The sequence below is a fragment of the Gorilla gorilla genome, chromosome 23 (assembly GCF_029281585.2).
Source record: "Gorilla gorilla gorilla isolate KB3781 chromosome 23, NHGRI_mGorGor1-v2.1_pri, whole genome shotgun sequence".
NCBI lineage: Eukaryota > Metazoa > Chordata > Mammalia > Primates > Hominidae > Gorilla > Gorilla gorilla.
In genome coordinates, this window is record NC_086018.1 from 46,761,337 (window position 1) to 46,778,597 (window position 17,261).

General features: G+C 58.9%; 1 protein-coding gene across 2 annotated transcripts in view; it reads left to right on the forward strand.

The window, feature by feature from the left end:
* Positions 1-15,805, forward strand: part of TAFA5 (TAFA chemokine like family member 5) — a 264,736-nt gene extending 248,931 nt beyond the window's left edge. For both annotated transcript variants that reach the window (XM_055374381.2, XM_055374380.2), the window contains exon 4: positions 13,691-15,805. In XM_055374381.2, coding sequence (XP_055230356.1) covers positions 13,691-13,699 — 9 coding nt within the window. In that variant the 3' untranslated portion in view covers positions 13,700-15,805. The remainder of the gene's footprint in view (positions 1-13,690) is intronic.
* Positions 15,806-17,261: the final 1,456 nt, after the last annotated feature.

Below are 17,261 nucleotides of genomic sequence, written 5' to 3' on the forward strand. Positions count from 1 at the left end.
CTGGAGTCCACAGAGTCCATCCCCCCAGGAGGAATGAGAATCGCTCTCCTAGAGTCCATCCCCCCAGGAGGAATGAGAATCGCACTCCTGGAGTCCACAGAGTCCATCCCCCCAGGAGGAATGAGAATCGCACTCCTGGAGTCCACAGAGTCCATCCCCCCCAGGAGGAATGAGAATCGCACTCCTAGGGTCCCTCCCCCAGGAGGAATGAGAATCGCACTCCTGGAGTCCCTCCCCCAGGAGGAATGAGAACATGTCCACACACAAACCTGTACACGCCTGTTCTTAGCAGCACCGTTCCCAACAGCCAGAAAGTGGAAAGAGCCCACGTGTCCGTCAGCAGTCCCACGGAAAAACAACCTTCATATACAGCCATGCCTGGAATTTTATTCAGCCTTAAAAAGGAATGGCGTTCTGATGAACCGGCAACACGGATGAACCTCGGAAACATGACGCCGAGTGAAAGAAGCCAGTCACCAAAGTCTGCCCTGTCGGAGCCCAGTGATGTGAAACTTCCGGAACAGGCAAGGTCACAGAGGCTGAATGAAGGCCCGTGGCTGCCAGGGTCCGGGACGGAGATGGGGAGTGGTTGCTGACGGGTATGGCGTTTCTTTCGGGGAGATGAAGGTGTCCTAAAGTTGGCTATCGTGATGGTTGCCCAACTCTGGGAATATGCTAAAACCATTGAATTGACACTTTAAGTGGCAAATTTTGTTGTATGTGAATCATATCTCAATAAAACTGCAGCACACAGGTACTTAGGCATAGCCTGGTATTTGAGGCAGAGAGGCCCTGACCCGTCTCTCCCCTGGTCCCCAGGGGCTCTGCTCTGACAGCACAGCAGCTGCAGGTGGGGGCTGCCCTGGCAAGACCACCATGCCCCTCTCCTGACCTCTGTTGATGTGAGGACTCTGCCCCGTGTCGAGCTCAGAGGCCAGACACCTGGCCACACAGAGAGGCCTGTCCCACCCCAAATGGCCATTTGTCCTGAACGTGGACACAGGGCAAAGACCATGAGACAGGGAACCTGAGAACGTGGCTGGGCTTTGACCTTGAGCTTCAGAAGCTACTTGGCCCCCACAGCTCGAGGGCAGCGCCTGGCCTTAGGGACCCCGAGCTGCCCTAGTGGGAGGTGCTTCTGACGCTGCCTTTGAGGAGCTCCCCTGAGCCTGTCCTGCTGTCCCTGGTCCCCTCAATGCTGTCCACCCATGAACTCGCAACTGAATGAGGCTGTGGAGCTGCAGTCGCCGAGATGCTGTGGTCGCCCCCGATGCCAGCCGGGGTCTTCTCCTGGGGCTGGGAGAGGTCACCGCACACTGTGCTGGGTGAGCCTGGGCACAGGGACAGAGCTTCAGAGCTGCACCATGGCACAGCACGGAAGGGGAAGGTTGGAAGTGCAGAGCCACGTCCTTCACATGCCCTTCAATGTTGCCTGAGAGGCGGGCAGTTCCCAAGGCCAGTGCAGCCTCAGGGATGGGGATGCCAGCCCTGCTCCCTAGCGCTAGATGTGACTGTGGCTCCAGGCGTGAGCATCTCTGGGCCTCCGCAGGGCAAATGGGCAGCCTTGTAGCCAGGGAGGGCGGCTTCCACCTCCCAGGGAGCTGCAGCGTCTGAGGTCAGAGGTGGGGTTGAGCTGGACCGAGCGTGAGATGCTGAGTGATAAGTGAGGGCTGCGGTCACTGTGCAGCCCTGCTGTGCCTCCTGCAGTTGCCTGTGTGGGGGCCTTCCCTGGGGGATGCTGTTGGGGGGGCTCTGGCCTCCTTTGGAGGACATGAGGGAGATCCTGGGTCCTCTCATTTAGAATTCGGTGAGGCTGAGTCCAGGAACCCACCTTTGGAGTGGACGGAATGGGTGGCCTGCTGCGGTGAGCCTGGCTGCCGGGGCCAAGTGTGAAATTTCCTTCTTGAGCAGGGCAGTGCCTGCAGAACTGGGAGCCGAGCACGGGGAGCCCAGCATGGGGAGGGCCTTATTGTCACTGGAGGAAAGGAGGGAAGCCCCCGGAATGTCTATATTGTTTTTAAAATTGAGGTATAGCTCTCAGCAGTGAAACACACACATCTTAAAGGTACCACTGCGTGGATTGTGATGTCACCAAACCCACATGGGGGCCCCCAGGTCAGACACAGAATGTCCCCTGCAGCCCAGCGGGTGTCCCAGTCAGCACCCCTCCCAGGCAGCCACTCCTGGGCCTCTGGGCGCACAGCAAGGGAAGGTCAAAGGCCACGCCTGTGCTCCTGAGTCTCATCTTGCTGCCTCTGGCCTCTCCTGACTCCTTGCACAGAGCCCCCCAGCTCAGTCCCTCCAGGACCCTCTGCTCACCCCAGTGAGGGGTGATTGCACCACAGCCTCCCCACGTGAGACCATCTGCGCCAGTAATCACGTTATTAAGTGAGGGAGGCCATGATGTGCACACTCCTAAACGGGTTATTTTAATTTAAGACATATAAAAAGCCAACATTCCCCAGGCAGGGTGTGTTAGTTTCCATGATGCATAACCAGGCAGCCGCTGGGTCAGCTCTCAGGAGCTCCGTGTTTTTCGCCACTTGTGGCTCTATCTTCAGTCCTGAGGGTTAATCGGCCATCACAGGCAGCCCGACATGGCACCTTGACCTTGCTGCTGCTCAGAATTCAGTGCCAAAATGGGACGCCGCCTTGATGGCACAGATTCGTTGTCACCGGCTCCTCCTTTTACCACTGGATTATAAACCAAGCCACCCCTCGTATGAGCATCACACCCGGATCCTGGTATTCGTGATTCAAAACGATGAACCTTAATGCTTTGCTCCCTTCTCCAAAAAGGAAAAATCATGGTCTATCTGCGAAAGCAGCAGCTCTATAGAAATAGCAAACTGCAGCCCACCACTACCCCAGCACTGCTGAGAACCCTCCCCCGCACCAGGGCCCAGTTTCTGGAAGCTTCTAGGAACTTCTCAAAGACCCAAAGATAGCTATGAGGCAAAGAGAGGAAATATACCATTGGAAAGACAGAAATATAATTTTCCCATATTTAAATTAAATATTTTTTTTTCCCAGAGAAGTATGCTAGACTATTTAACCAACCAAGAAATATGTGTTCTTACAGCTTAGCAACTTGCAGAAAATGTTGAGACTGCGGTCTGGTTCTGTCAAAGCTAAGTGAAAGAATACACGCCTTCCTTTCCAGGGCCCTGGCACTGCCCATTCTGCTTCCTTCCCCAGCTCTCCACCTCATGGCACAGAAGGGCTGCATAGTGAATGCCTGTGCACACTAATCCCAGCCTTGGTTAGGGCAGTCTCCTGCCTTCAGCCTGAGGACATCTGCATGCAGGTGCTGTGTCCTCTGGGGTGGGTGAGTGGCCGGCACTGTAATTGCTGAGACAAGGTTAGACATCTGTAGCAGCCCAGATGTGTCCAGAGGTGATAACTGATCTTCGAGCTCGCTGCTCAGGTTAACAATGACCAGTAAAGGATGAAGTGTTGAGCAGATCTGGGGAGGAGCATGTGATGGCTCCGTCTGCCTCTCTGTGTTTGTCGTGGGCTTGCTTTCATTGCTTGTGGACTGGTTCTCCTGGTGCCATCCTTCCCTCTCAGAGCTGAGAGCGCCTCCCCATGCATTTGCCGTGCACAGCTCCCTTTATTCCCCGGCGCGAGGCACGATTACTCCATGATCTATGGCAGCGATCTGGCCATCAGCGTGCTGAATCAGCAGAAGCTCTGGGGGCCCTGCCTCCTCAACTGTCCAGGACTGCAGGTCGGCTTTCTAAGTGGGAGTCTGATCGGTGTCCGGATGTGCTGATTCCTTAGACTCTACCAAGTGCCCATCCTCCTGGACACTGCTGCCCATGCCCATCCCAGCTGGCTTGTTCTTAATTAGCACAGGGAGGAGCTCACGCTGCAGGCCCCTCTCCTCCAACCCTGGAGAGGGTGAATGGATGCTCGAGGCTTTTCCTAACAGGACCCAACAGTGACTTTGCTAACTAGGAGCCCCAGGGAGAAGCCTACACCCCACCCTGCTGCGTGTGGCCTCCCTGGCTGGGAGGACGGCAGGGCAGGAGGTGGCTGCAGGAGCGGGGGCCCTGGGGCAGACGAGCTGGTCGCAGAACCAGCCTCCCCGCATTGGCTGCGTGGCTCTGAGGACTCACAGAGCCTCCAGACTCGGGCCCCTCCCTGTGTGTTTGCAGATAAGACACAGCAATAGCCTTCACTCTCTGGATGCAAGGAATAGTAACCATTTCCCACTGCTTAGTGAGCAAAAGGGGGGGGATCTGCTTACCAGGGGGGCAGGGATGGAGCTGTGCCCCGGCCTCAGTTGGCGGATCTGCCTCGTGCTGTCTCCTTCCTAACGTGGCAGCACGTGGCAGCGTCGTGGCTTCAGAATCGTCTCAGTGAAGGTCCAGCACCGTCACTGGCCCACGCTCTCAGCCAGGGACAGATTCCAGAGAGAGCGGATGGGCTCAGCATGTCACGTGTCCACCCCTGATGGAGATTCACACACGAGAGCCCAGCCCTGGTGTTGGGGGCAGTTCACAGAGATGTGGTGGCTGCGATGTGGCCTCGCAGGGTCTGCAGGCACCGTGCTGAGGACATGCCCCCGGCAGGCCTCACAATTGCCCTGTTCTCAGGGGAGCTCAGTGACCCCCCCGCCCTCACCCCTGAGCACCCTGGGACTGTGCCAGGTAAACAGCCTTAGAAACGGCAGCAGTGATGAGAACATGGCCGCAGTTCCCATCTGCCTCTTCGCAGGGCCCCGAGTCAGCGCTCAGGGAGGCTGCGTCATCCCTGTAGGAAGTGGAGACCCAGCGTCCCCGAGGATGTAGGAAGTGGAGACCCAGCGTCCCCGAGGTGCGCTCACAGCACTGTTGTGTTGGACTCTGGGTGTTCCCACCACCCTGGCTGTGGTCCTCATCCACACAGATGGAGAAAATGAGGCTCTGGGAGGTGGGGAGTCCGTGATTCCACCCCAGCCCCTTGGTGAGCTGCCCAGCCCAGATCCTGCCCCCCGTTCCCACCCTGCGAAGCTGGAGTCGTCCTCACCACTGGGTCCCACCCTGCGAAGGTGGAGCCGTCCTCACCCCTGGGTCCCTCCCTGTGAAGCTGGAACCGTCCTCACCGCTGGGTCCCATCTGGGCACCTTGGAGTCACCCGGCATGTTCCCCAGCACCTCCTGCGTCGGGCGTGGAGGGGAAGGTGGCGGGACTCTAGGCATTTTCTGCATGTGAACTTCAGAGAGAGTCCTCAAGTCCTGAGCCCACAGGTCAGCCCCTCAGCAGCTCTTTTGGACTGAATGGCATCCCCCAAATCTATACATTTAAGCACTGACCCCCAGTCTGAACGTATTTGGAGATAGGGCCTTAAAGGAGAGAAGCTTAAGTGGGGTCCTTGGGGTCCAGGGTCCTGATTCAAGAGGACCCTGTCTGTCTAAGAAGAGGAGGTGAGGACACAGACACACACAGGGCTGAGCCTGTGCAGACTCAGAGATGCCATCTGCACGCTGAGGAGAGGGGCCTCAGAAGCCAGCCTTGCCACACCTGTGGGTCCCAGACGTCCAGCCTCCTGGGCTGCAGACAGCGAATGTCCTTTGTTCAAGCCGTCCAGTCTGGGGTACCTGGTTACAGCAGCTCCAGCAATAACACGGCAGCCTTCTGGATGAACGCTTGTAGAAGCTGGTGAGGAAGGTCGCTGTGGCTTTTCTTCTTTATTCTGAGTTATACTCTGCAATAGAAAAAGTGCCCTGCATTCTCTCTTAGGCTGAACTCTTGAAATTAAACAGTTTTTTGTTAAGAACCCCATGGTTGGGGGTAAACACTGTTCCTATCCCGTGTTACAGACGGGGAAACTGGGGCTCCCAGAGGCTCCAGCTGGGAGGCTGTGGGAGATCGAGGCACCTGCCAGGCTCTGGAGGGGTCTGGCTGCACCGGCTCCCCTGCCCCACCCCACAGGCCCCTCATCCTTCACCAGGCACAGCCCTGCCCCACCCCACAGGCCCCTCATCCTTCACCAGGCACAGGTGCACGGGGCCCCTGCCAGGTTCGGGAAAAGAACTGACCCCCACGAGGATGGTCCTGGCGTTGAGAAACCTGCTTCACAGCGGAGGACACAGACAGCAGAGTCAAGCACAGTTTTAGTCAGAACCCACATTAACACAGCAAGAGCCCAGCCAGAGCAGATGGGGCAGGAGACGGGTGGAGCGGGTGGTGCGGTGTGGCGGAGCTGGCGGCGCAGTGGAGCGGGCGTTGTGGTAGACCCGGTGGCGTGGCAGACCAGGTGACGTGGTGGACCAGGCCGCATGGTGGACCAGGCAACGTGGTAGACCGGGCTGCATGATGGACCAGACGACGTGGTAGACCGGGCTGCGTGATGGACCAGGCGACGTGGTAGACCGGGCAGCGTGATGGACCAGGCGACGTGGTGGGCCGGGTGGTGTGGTGGAGCCGGCAGCACAGTGGAGCAGGCATTATGGTGGACTGGGCAGCATGGTGTATTAGAAGAGGAGAGATGGCCTGGATTGCTCAGCGGGGCTGAGTCCCCAGCTGGGAGCTCAGGTGCGATGAAGCCCCCAAGGGACTGACGGTGTGAGGAGGGCCCTCTGCTGCCTCCGTGCAGCCCACACGCGGGGCCCCGACAGTGCGGACATGTTGGGGCGGTGCTGCCTGGTCCCACCCTCAGCCTAGCCCTGGGACGCAGGCTCAGCAGCCCCCGGATTCCAGTCAACGTCCCCAGGACTCACTTGGGTCAGGCACAGTATCCAAGCTGTGTGAGTCTCCGGGAGCCGCTGGAACAAAATGCCACACACCCGGTGGCTTCAAACCACAGAAACCTGTTCTCACAGTTCTGGGTCCAGACGTCTGTGGTCACAGTGTCTGCTGGGCCGTGCTCTGTTGGGAGGCTCCAGCGGAGGGTCCTCCCTGCCTCCTCCTGCCATTCTTCTGGTTCAGGGGTCCAGACGTCTGTGGTCACAGTGTCTGCTGGGCCGTGCTCCCGCAGGAGGCAGCAGCAGAGGGTCCTCCCTGTCTCCTCCTGCCATTCTTCAGGTTCAGGGGTCCAGACGTCTGTGGTCACAGTGTCTGCTGGGCCGTACTCCCTTGGGAGGCTCCAGCAGAGGGTCCTCCCTGCCTCCTCCTGCCATTCTTCCGGTTCGGGGGTCCAGACGTCTGTGGTCACAGTGTCTGCTGGGCCTTGCTCCATTGGGAGGCTCCAGCGGAGGGTCCTCCCTGCCTCTTGCAGCCGCTGTGGCTGCATGGCTCCAGCCTCTGTCTCTGTCTGCATGGGGCCTGCTGCTCTGTGTGTCTGCCCTGAGTCCAGATTTCCTTCTCCCTGTAAGGGAGTGGTGTCCACCCTAATCTGATACGACCCCATTCTAACTCGATCACATCTGCTAGAATCTGCTGCCAAGTAAGACCCCATGCACAGGTATGGGGTCAGGATCTTCATGTCTGTTACTGCAGAACACAGTTCAGCCTCAACAGAGGACTAAGTCCAGTACAGCATGGTCTTCACTCCTGAGCTCATGGAGAAGGGGGAGGGCTGCCAGGTGCGTCCTCATTCCGGCGTACCACGGCCAGGAGCGGACTGTGGGGGAGCTGGTCCCCGCCGTGGGCAGCCGAGGCGCTGACGTCTCTGATGTCCAGTCTGCCAGCCCAGCTGTGTTGGGGGAGCTCCTCTACCCTGAGGGAAAGAACCCTGCCTGCATTCGTCTTTGCCGCCCTCCTGAGTCAGGTGCCTCCTTTATGGCAGATGGATAAATGTTTGACGGACAAACAGATGATCCGTCCGCACATTCCTCAGCTGATGCCCCCACCTGCCCCCACCTGCCCTACAGCGGCCAAGTGTTGCTTGGTGGCCTGGGACACTGCGTCTGGCTTGAGTGGTCACACCAGTCGTGATGAGTTTGGGGGATTTTACTTGTTAATTTTTCTGCGTAGTTTTATTCCTAGGGCTGGGTTTGCCGTCGGGGAAGCTCCGAGTCGCGCCTGCCAAGGCTGTTCTGTCGAGATGGAGTCATCCCTGAACCCTGCACTTGTGCAGCCCCACGGCACAGGGGTGGCCTCGTTCCCGGAATGTGCGTCTTCGGCCATGAGGAAGGGGCTGGCCCTAAGGATGATGGTGGCTCCATGAAGGCCGTTAGTCCCTGACATTTCTTGGTGGGATCAAGGAGACCGAGGGGAGCTCTGGGCCCTGTGCGTTGAGCATCGCTCTGTAGAGGGTGGCTGACTCAGGCTCCAAGGTGGGGGCCACAGACTGTGGTTCTCTGGTGACCCCAGATGAGGGCCACCCTTGGGCAGCTTCACCTCCTGAAAAGGAGATGTTTTTGGAGTCTCGTGAGATGAAGCCTGGAGCGGTGCGGCGAGCAGGGAAGGCCTGGAGGCATCGATACCTGGTGGCCCTCCCCAGGCCATGACCCGTGTGGTTCGTGGGATCGGAGCTGGGTCCCAGTCAAGTTGTAGAGCCCACACTGATTCCCTCAGCCCCGCAGCCTTGGGGAAATGGGCTTTGCAGGGCACTCGGCAAAGTCGCTCTGCAGACACAGCCTCCTCGTTAGAGAGCGGTGCTAAACCTGTGTGCTCTTCTGGCGACACGGTCCTAGCTTGGGTGGTTTCCTACATTTCCAGAGCACCTTTATGAACATCTTTTTCTCTGCTTCTGCAGCCCTGGGAGGCAGGGGGCGGGTTCCTTTTTTTCTTTTCTTTTCTTTTCTTTTTTTGAGACAGAGTTTTCGCTCTTGTTGCCCAGGCTGGAGTGCAGTGGCACGATCTTGGCTCACTGCAACCTCTGCCTACCAGGTTCAAGTGATTCTCCTGCCTCAGCCTCCCGAGTAGCTGTGATTAGAGGTGCCCGCCACCACGCCCAGCTAATTTTTTGTATTTTTAGTAGAGACGGGGTTTGACCATGTTAGCCAGGATGGTCTCAAACTCCTGACCTCGGGTGATCCACCTGCCTTGGCCTCCCAAAGTGTTGGGATTACGGGCGTGAGCCACTGCGCCCAGCAGGAGTGGGTTCTGTCTCATCCCTGGGACCATTAGCCTGTGAGGGTGTCTCAGCAGCCCTGAGCCCTGAACCCGAGTCTGCTACCCAGTCCTGGCTCTTTGGTGGAGCAGGCTCATTGCACAGGGCACAGCTTTGTCATCGGCAGCTGGCCTGTCCAGGGTTCACCCTGAGCATGGGCACACACGGCTTTGTCGTCGGCGGCTGGCCTGTCCGGGGTTCACCCTGAGCATGGGCACACAACAGCTTTGTCGTCGGCGGCTGGCCTGTCCGGGGTTCACCCTGAGCATGGGCACACAACGGCTTTGTCGTCGGCGGCTGGCCTGTCCGGGGTTCACCCTGAGCATGGGCACACACGGCTTTGTCGTCGGCGGCTGGCCTGTCCGGGTTTCACCCTGAGCATGGGCACACACAGCTTTGTCATCGGCAGCTGGCCTGTCCGGGGTTCACCCTGAGCACACACATGACATAGTGTTCAATGGCTCAGCCCTGTATTTTGGCGTTACAGAAATTACCTGAGGTCCTAGAATTGACTCCGTCTTCAGTCTCAGCTGATGACTGTTCATCTGGGGCAGCAGCGGTGCCTCCTGTCAGATGCTTCTTCTGTCCACTGTGGTCCACGTGGGTGCTTGGAGGGGGCCCGGGAGGTGTCAGCACCGGCCCAAAGATTTCATATAAACCGTGGCTCTTCTGCCCCTGGTCCCACAGGCCGGGGCTTGGTGTCAGGCACCTCTCCTGGCAGCACCACAGGAAGGAAGGTCCTGAGAGGCCTCGCTTCGCCACACACGCATCAGAGGAGGGCGGGCCGGTGAGCTGAGCTCCTGCGTGAGAGCGGGAGCTGCCACCTGTGAGACCCGCAGGGGCACACTGTCCCGGGGAGAGAGGTGTGTGAGCTGCACACACAGGACGCAGCCTCCAGGAGACAGTGAGCGATGGGCTGGGGTCCTTGTGTCCCTCACTGGGGCACATTCAGCGTCCACTCAAGGAAAGGGCGTGTGTCCCCAGGATCCGCCTGGGCTGAGTAGCTTGGTCGCCTCCGGCCCCTGTCCTTGTGGTTTCTGGCTGGCACTGGGCCTGGCCCTTCTCGATGTTGTCTTTCTGCTCTCGGTGAAGTCGTCCAGGGCATTCTGGGCTTTCGGGCTGGCCTCCACCCCGTGCCGTTCAGGAAGCACCCCGCTCATCAGGCAGGCAGACACCCCAGTCACCCGTCTCTCATTTTCAACATAAGAGACATTGACATCAGCTGGACATGGTGGCACGTGCCTGTGGTCCCAGTTGCTCAGGAGGCTGAGGTGGGAGGATGGCTTGAGCCCAGGAGTTCAAGGCTGCAGTGAGCTGCAATCGCACCACTGCACTCCAGCCTGGGTGACAAGGCCAGACCCCGTCTTGTTAAAGAAAAGAAAAGAGAGAGATGCTCACGTGGTGCTGGCTCCATTAGATCTCTTCAAGCCATAGCACTAACTCAGGAAGTGGGTGTGTGTTTACACATGGAGAAACTGAGGCACAGGGGGACGCTCAGAGAGTAAGTGGATGTTCAGATAGTAATTGCTGCTACAGCATTCAGACCCGGGAGGTGTGCCCTGCCCTGGGAAGAGGGGTTCTAGCTTGGCCTCCTCCCAGGTGGCAGCCTAGTCCGGCCTTGTTACAGGACAGAAGCCGGAGGGGCCTCATCACCTGTCATCAGGGTGGATTGGGATGGCAGCCTGCTTCCTCAGCAGAGGGTCAGCCTGCTCCGCACCCCTGGGGCCTGGTGCCTGCTGAGCTCCCCGTCCCACCCCGGCAGCCATCCTCAGGCAGCTCACCAGCCTGATGGGTACCGGACCCCCATGTCCTCAGGAGGCTGGTGGCCAGCACCTCCCTTCCAGCAGGACCCTCGCCCATACCCTACAGAGTGGGTTCAACGCCCTGGAGCCCAGGAAGGAGTGGTTCCCAGGCTAGGAGGGCGGAGGGCAGGGGAGTGGACACCATGAGCCAACAGGACTGGAGGCCACCATGGTGTCACCAGCCCCGCCCGGCCCTGCCCTGCCCTAATGCACTTTGCTGCTCAGCCTAAGAACTAAGGGGCCCTGGGACTGGAGAAGGTTCCCTGTGAAGATGACCTGCTGCAGCTCAGGACGCCTGCTGGGATTGCTAGAATGAATGCCCTGTAGTCTGAGTCCCTGATGTTCTGCATGGTGATTTGAACAGCAGCAACCAACCACAGCCGCTCCAGCCCTTCTCGTGGACCTGGCCTTGGGGTGCAGGAAGCGTTGGGGCCTTGGCTGTGACCTGGCTCTGCACCTTCGGGGAGCAGCTCCAGGAAAGAAGCCAAAGGCTTCCTGAACATGGCTGGGATTCGGTGTGTATTTCCAGAGTGGCCTCCCTGATTCCACTTGGGTTTTTCCCAAGATACAGTGTCCCTCGTCCCAGGGGTCCGTGGAGGTGGCACCGTGGACTTCACGCTGTCTTGCTGCTTTCTTCTCTCTTACTGTTTACTGGAACCTTTCGTATGGGCTCCATTCAGGACAGCGTGTTCAGGCCAGGCACAGTGGTTCATGCCTGTAATCCCAGCACTTTGAGAGGCCGAGGTGAGCGGATCACCTGAGGTCAGGAGTTTGAGACCAGCCTGGCCAACATGGTGAAAGTCCGTCTCTACTAAAAATATAAAAATTAGCCCGGCATGGAGGCGCATGCCTGTAGTCCCAGCTTCTCAGGAGGCTGAGGCAGGAGGATCGCTTGAACGCGGGAGGCAGAGGTTGCGGTGAGCCAAGATCGCACCACTGTACTTTAGCCTGAGTGGCAGAGCAAGACTCTGTCTTAAAAAAAAAAAAAAGAATAGCATGTTCCTTCATACAGCAGGCTCCTCCTGACCTTAACGTCAGATGGAAACTTCTAGTGAGGAAGAGAAAGTATCATTTACCTGGATGAATGGAGCTGGGAGGTTTGGTTCTGTTGTGTCTGAGCACGGGGTAAACCTCTTATGTAAGCTGAACACACGCTCCACAGGCTCAGGACCACGCCCTCCGGTCACTCCTGATGGAAAGGCTTGTGTGGGCCAAGCATCAGGTGCCCGCAGGTGAAGCAGGCAGCTAGGGACCACACCGTTCATGCCAGCTTGTTGGGCGTCCACAGCCCGGTGTGATGGCAAGCTCACTCTGGGGCCAATTCTGAGCCCTCTGGGGACTGGGTTCTGGAACAACGGCTGCAGACTGGAGGATGCAGGCCTTGGCCTTGGACTGTGGATGACCGAGCGCCCGTGGACCCAGCAGAGGGGAGCTCAGAGCCAGCTTCCTTTCCAGGCCCCAGGGGTGCAATGAGGAGACGCACCAGCTGTGACCCAGGCCACAAGTGTCCACAGGCAGAGAGGGCTGGCTGGGCCACAGGCAGAATGGCCGTGGTGGCAGCTCCAGGAAGCCAGGTTGGGAAGGCATCTGAGGCTCCCTGTCTCAAAGGTGTGCTGTGGGGCTGCTCTGTCCCCAGGGCAGGTCCCCTCACCCGTGAGCCTCAGGTCCTGTTGAGTGTGGGTTCTAATCCCACAGCCCGTTGGGTAGACGAGGCTATGACAAGGTGACAGCAAGTTCGTTCCCAGAGCAGTGACTGACGCCCAGGAGCTCAGGAACCGCAGCTGGCCAGGGTGCTGGAGATGACCCCTGGCCCTGATGGAACCTGGGATTTGGGGAGGCCCTGCCGCTGTGAGACCCTCATCATCACCGCCCCTGGCTGAGTAAGGAATTTAACGCAAGGCAGATGAGGCCTAATCCAGGTGGGCAGGTGCCTGGAGGTGCCCGCCCAGGAGACAGCATCAGGGTGGGCTCAGAACTTTCAGCAGGGCCAGGGTCCCATGATGAGTTTCCTGGCCAAGGTCGGTTCAAGGGCAGATTCTCAGGGCTGCCTGGGGCCCAGGGAAAGGGTGAGTGTCAGGGGGAAGCTGAGCCCCAGGGCCTCTGCCTCCTGTTGAAGAGAATCCTCCTGGGGCCAGATGGGACAGGGTCTGCGTCGACATGGGGACCGTGTGAGGATGGAGGCAGAGATCAGGACGATGCGTCTCCCGGGCAAGGAGCACTGAGGATTGCTGGGAGCACCAGAAACCCCTAGGGGACCTGGAGTGGACCCTCCCTCAGATCCTCCAGCAGGAACCGGCCCTGTCCACACCTTGAGTCTGGACAAGAAGAACTAACTGCTCTTTCAGATCCCCATCCCCCAATATGTGGTCATTTGATTGGGCAGCCACGGGAATGGCACACAGACCTGTAGAGGCCCGGCGTGGATGGCCAGGGGAGGGTGGCTCCGTGGTGGGGGTGCGGCCAGGTCCCCCAGCCTGCAGCGACCGTTCTGGGTGAGCTCTGCAGTCTGTGGCCTCAGAGGCCCAGGAAGCTGGGAGGGGTTTGAATTGGATACAGGGAATAGGGGGCCACAGATGGTTCTTGAGCTGTGGAGTGGCAAAGTGATATGGCTGCATAGAGGAAGGAAGCTGGCAAGTGGGGTGGGAAGGCCTCTGGCTGAGGCTGACAGCCCCTCCAGGTCGTGCACAGAGGGCGCCCCACTCTCCCGAGACACAAGGAAGGGTGGGGATTTGGGGGCACTGTCTGGTGGCCTGGATGTCCCTCACAGCACTGAGGATGAGCTCTTCGTTTCAGGCCCTCCAGGAGGCCGGCTGGCAGGAGCTGGGGAGGGAAGAGGAGCCTGTGTTCCCTGTGGCCCTGGGCAGCGTCTGCAGGAGGCTCACCCTCTCTCTCTCTTTGCTCCTCAGGTCTCCTGACAAACACAGCCCCTGAGGGGCCCCGGGAGTGGCCTTGGCTCCCTGGAGAGCCCACGCCTCAGCCACAGTTCTCCGCTCGCCTCGGACTTCGCCCATTCTCTGCCGCCCGCCCACTCCGTTTCCCTGTGGTCCGTGAAGGACGGCCTCAGGCCTCGGCATCCTGAGCTTCGGTCTGTCCAGCCGACCCGAGGAGGCCGGACTCGGACACACAGGCGGGGGGCGGCACCTGGCATCAGCAATACGCAGTCTGTGGGAGCCCGGCCGCGCCCAGCCCCCGCTGACCGTGGCGTTGGCACTGCTGTCCTCAGAGGAGGAGGAGGAGGAGGCAGCTCCGGCAGCCACAGAAGGCTGCAGCCCAGCCCGCCTGAGACACGACGCCTGCCCCAGGGGACTGTCAGGCACAGAAGCGGCCTCCTCCCGTGCCCCAGACTGTCCGAATTGCTTTTATTTTCTTATACTTTCAGTATACTCCATAGACCAAAGAGCAAAATCTATCTGAACGTGGACGCACCCTCACTGTCAGGGTCCCTGGGGTCGCTTGTGCGGGCGGGAGGGCAATGGTGGCAGAGACATGCTGGTGGCCCCGGCGGAGCAGAGAGGGCGGCCGTGGTGGAGGCCTCCACCCCAGGAGCACCCCGTGCACCCTCGGAGGACGGGCTTTGGCTGCGCGGAGGCCGTGGCACCCCTGCGGGAGGCAGCCGGGGCGCGGCCGGCGATGGCCCCCACGCAGACGCCGGGAACGCAGGCCGCTTTATTCCTCTGTACTTAGATCAACTTGACCGTACTAAAATCACTTTCTGTTTTAACCAGTTAAACATGCCTCTTCTACAGCTCCATTTTTGATAGTTGGATAATCCAGTATCTGCCAAGAGCATGTTGGGTCTCCCGTGACTGCTGCCTCATCGATACCCCATTTAGCTCCAGAAAGCAAAGAAAACTCGAGTAACACTTGTTTGAAAGAGATCATTAAATGTATTTTGCAAAGCCTAAAGTTATATATTTAACAGTTTTTATATGTTGTATATTTGTAGAAAATCCTATTTAACAATTAACGTGGCAGTCCCGGCCGTCCTGAGAGTCGGGCCGAGCCCCGTGTGTTTCTGAAGACTCTGGGGGTGGGACACGGTGGGGAGGTGGTGCCCCGCGGACCCCGGGGTGCCAGGCGTGGAAGGCGGGACTGTGGGAGAAGCATGCGGAGGACCGTGGCGTCAGCGTCCCGGATGTATCGGTCGTGCCCGGGGAGGCCGGGTTCCCTCCGCTGCGGGCCAGGCTTGGCTCCTGATTCCCCCTCTGGTCTCTGTGTTGGCCAACACTTGAGTGTACAATATTTTGAACATGCTTCTTCCAATGGGTTTTGTTTCCCGTTTCCTGCCCCTTTCGCCACTCACGGACCTTGAGGCCAGTTGGCGGCCCTTCTCCCCACGTCTGTGTCCCCGCGTTCTGAGAAGTCCTCTGTCTTCGTGTCAGTAGGTCCAGAAAGTCGCGCCGGGCAGAGGCGAAGGCAGGGGCCCGCAGGGCCGAGGAATAAGCGACAATTCTGGTTTTTCTCCCCTGGCCGTCGTACGCCAGCCTCCTTCATTTTCCTGAGTTCCCGCTGAAGTATACTACCTACGAGTCCAATTAACATGAGTATTATGCTAGTTCTATCCTACTAAAAAAACCGTAAAAAAATAACTATATAGAAGCTGTTCCAGCAACCATAGACTAAAGATACGAAAGAAAATCCATTTATTTAAGACCTGTTCCAGTATCCATGAGGACTTAATGTACCTTTCAGTCACCACAAATTTATAGGCATTTTGTATCCTGGACTAAAAGAAGGGGCTGAGGTTGGGTTTGTCATCACAGAGGGGGGTGGGCCTGGAAAGGGTCCTTCCCAAGCTGCCCCGGCTCCGGCGGCCCGGGCCCGCAGCCTCTGCCAGCCAGCGTCCTCACGGCCTCCCCCTCGCCTGTTTCTTTTGAAAGCAAGTGTAGACACCTTCGAGGGCAGAGATCGGGAGATTTAAGATGTTACAGCATATTCTTTTTTCTTGTTTTACAGTATTCAATTTTGTGTTGATTCAGCTAAATTATGAAAAATAAAGAAAAACTCCTTTGATAAGCATGGCTTTTGTTCCCTGGGCGTGGTGTCCTGGGAGAGGGGCTGTGGCTGGTGAGGCTGGTAGGGATGACAGGTTTGGGCCAGCACAGGGACCCCCAGGGTCAGAGCAGACAGTGCCTGCAGCCCTCACGGCATAGCCGGTGCCACCTGTGAGCCCCTGGGTTCTTCTGCACCCACAAGGATGGCCTCTGAAGCCCAGCCCCAGACGAGTGGGCAGTGCCTGGCTGCAGCCCTCTATGGGGCTGTCATCCCTGCCTGAATATCGCTGCCCCACACAGACACTGCGCCCTGAGTCCCTCCACGGATCTGACGTGCGGCCGCCTGAGTGTGGCAGGCATCGGCTCTCCTTCATTCCTCCCCTGGCCGGTGGGGAAGCCCAGGCTGTCAGTAGGGAGGCTGGCCCCAGGTTCTTGTGAGCTGGCCCCACACAGGTGCCAGACACAGAGCTCCCCAAGGAGGCCCAGGTCTGAAGCACCCCCTTTGCAGAGACATCCACTTAGAGCAGGTTGGAGCCCAGAGCCTCCTTGCTGCCCACACCTGAGGCCACCTGGGTGGGACCACCATGTACCCCCCAGCTGCTCTTCATAGGGCACCTCGGCCTGGGCAGCTGGGCTGGGGGGCTGCGCCACAGGCTGCCTGGTCGTCTGTGCTTCCTTCCAAGGAGACGTCACTGGTCTTTGGAGCCATCAAGGTGGACAGACAAGGCCTCAGCTTTTCTCATAAGGGGCCGGGTTTGTCCTGGGAGGGAGGGCAGGAGGCGGAGCTACAGTGGCTGCAGGAGCACCTGGGCCGGCCTCTTCCCCATCGGGTGCCCTGGTGCCTGGGCACCAGGAGGGTCCTCCATTCCCTCCCACAGAGGAGAGGCACGGCCTAAAGTATGTGGTCTGTGGCTTTGTGGTCGGTCAGCACAGTGAGACAGGATGGGGCAGCCTGGCCAGGAGAGGGGCCACCAGCCCGTTCCTGTATCACAGTGAGAGCTGGGAGGAGAGGCGTCAGTGTGCTGGGAGGAAAGCAGCCCCCACCATTGATACCTGAGGAGCAGCCTGAACCCTGGCCTGTCCTCCTGCTATGAGCCCCATGCGGGCTCCTGGGGGTGCTCCTCCCAGGAAGCTCCCTGCTGCCTGGGTCAGGAGGCACCGGGAACCCCAGCGCTGGCTGCCCAAGCTGCCTCTGCTCCCCATGCACTGAGGGAAGGAGGTCGCTGCCTCGCCTAACTCAGGCTGCTGGGAGCAGTACCTGCCCCGTCCAAGGGGAGAACTGGCTCCGTCCCCAAGGTGAAGGGTCCGGGGAGAGCCCTTTGCAGGTGTGGATGTCCACAGATGGGCCCCATCCATCAGTGTTCTCGGTGGTCACAGCCTCCTGTGCGCCTGAGAGCCGCTTCCCAGGGCCCTGGGCCAGCTGAGCCACCAGTGGAGTCTGCAAATGAGACACTCAGAGATAGTCCTCAGCCTCCTAGGACCC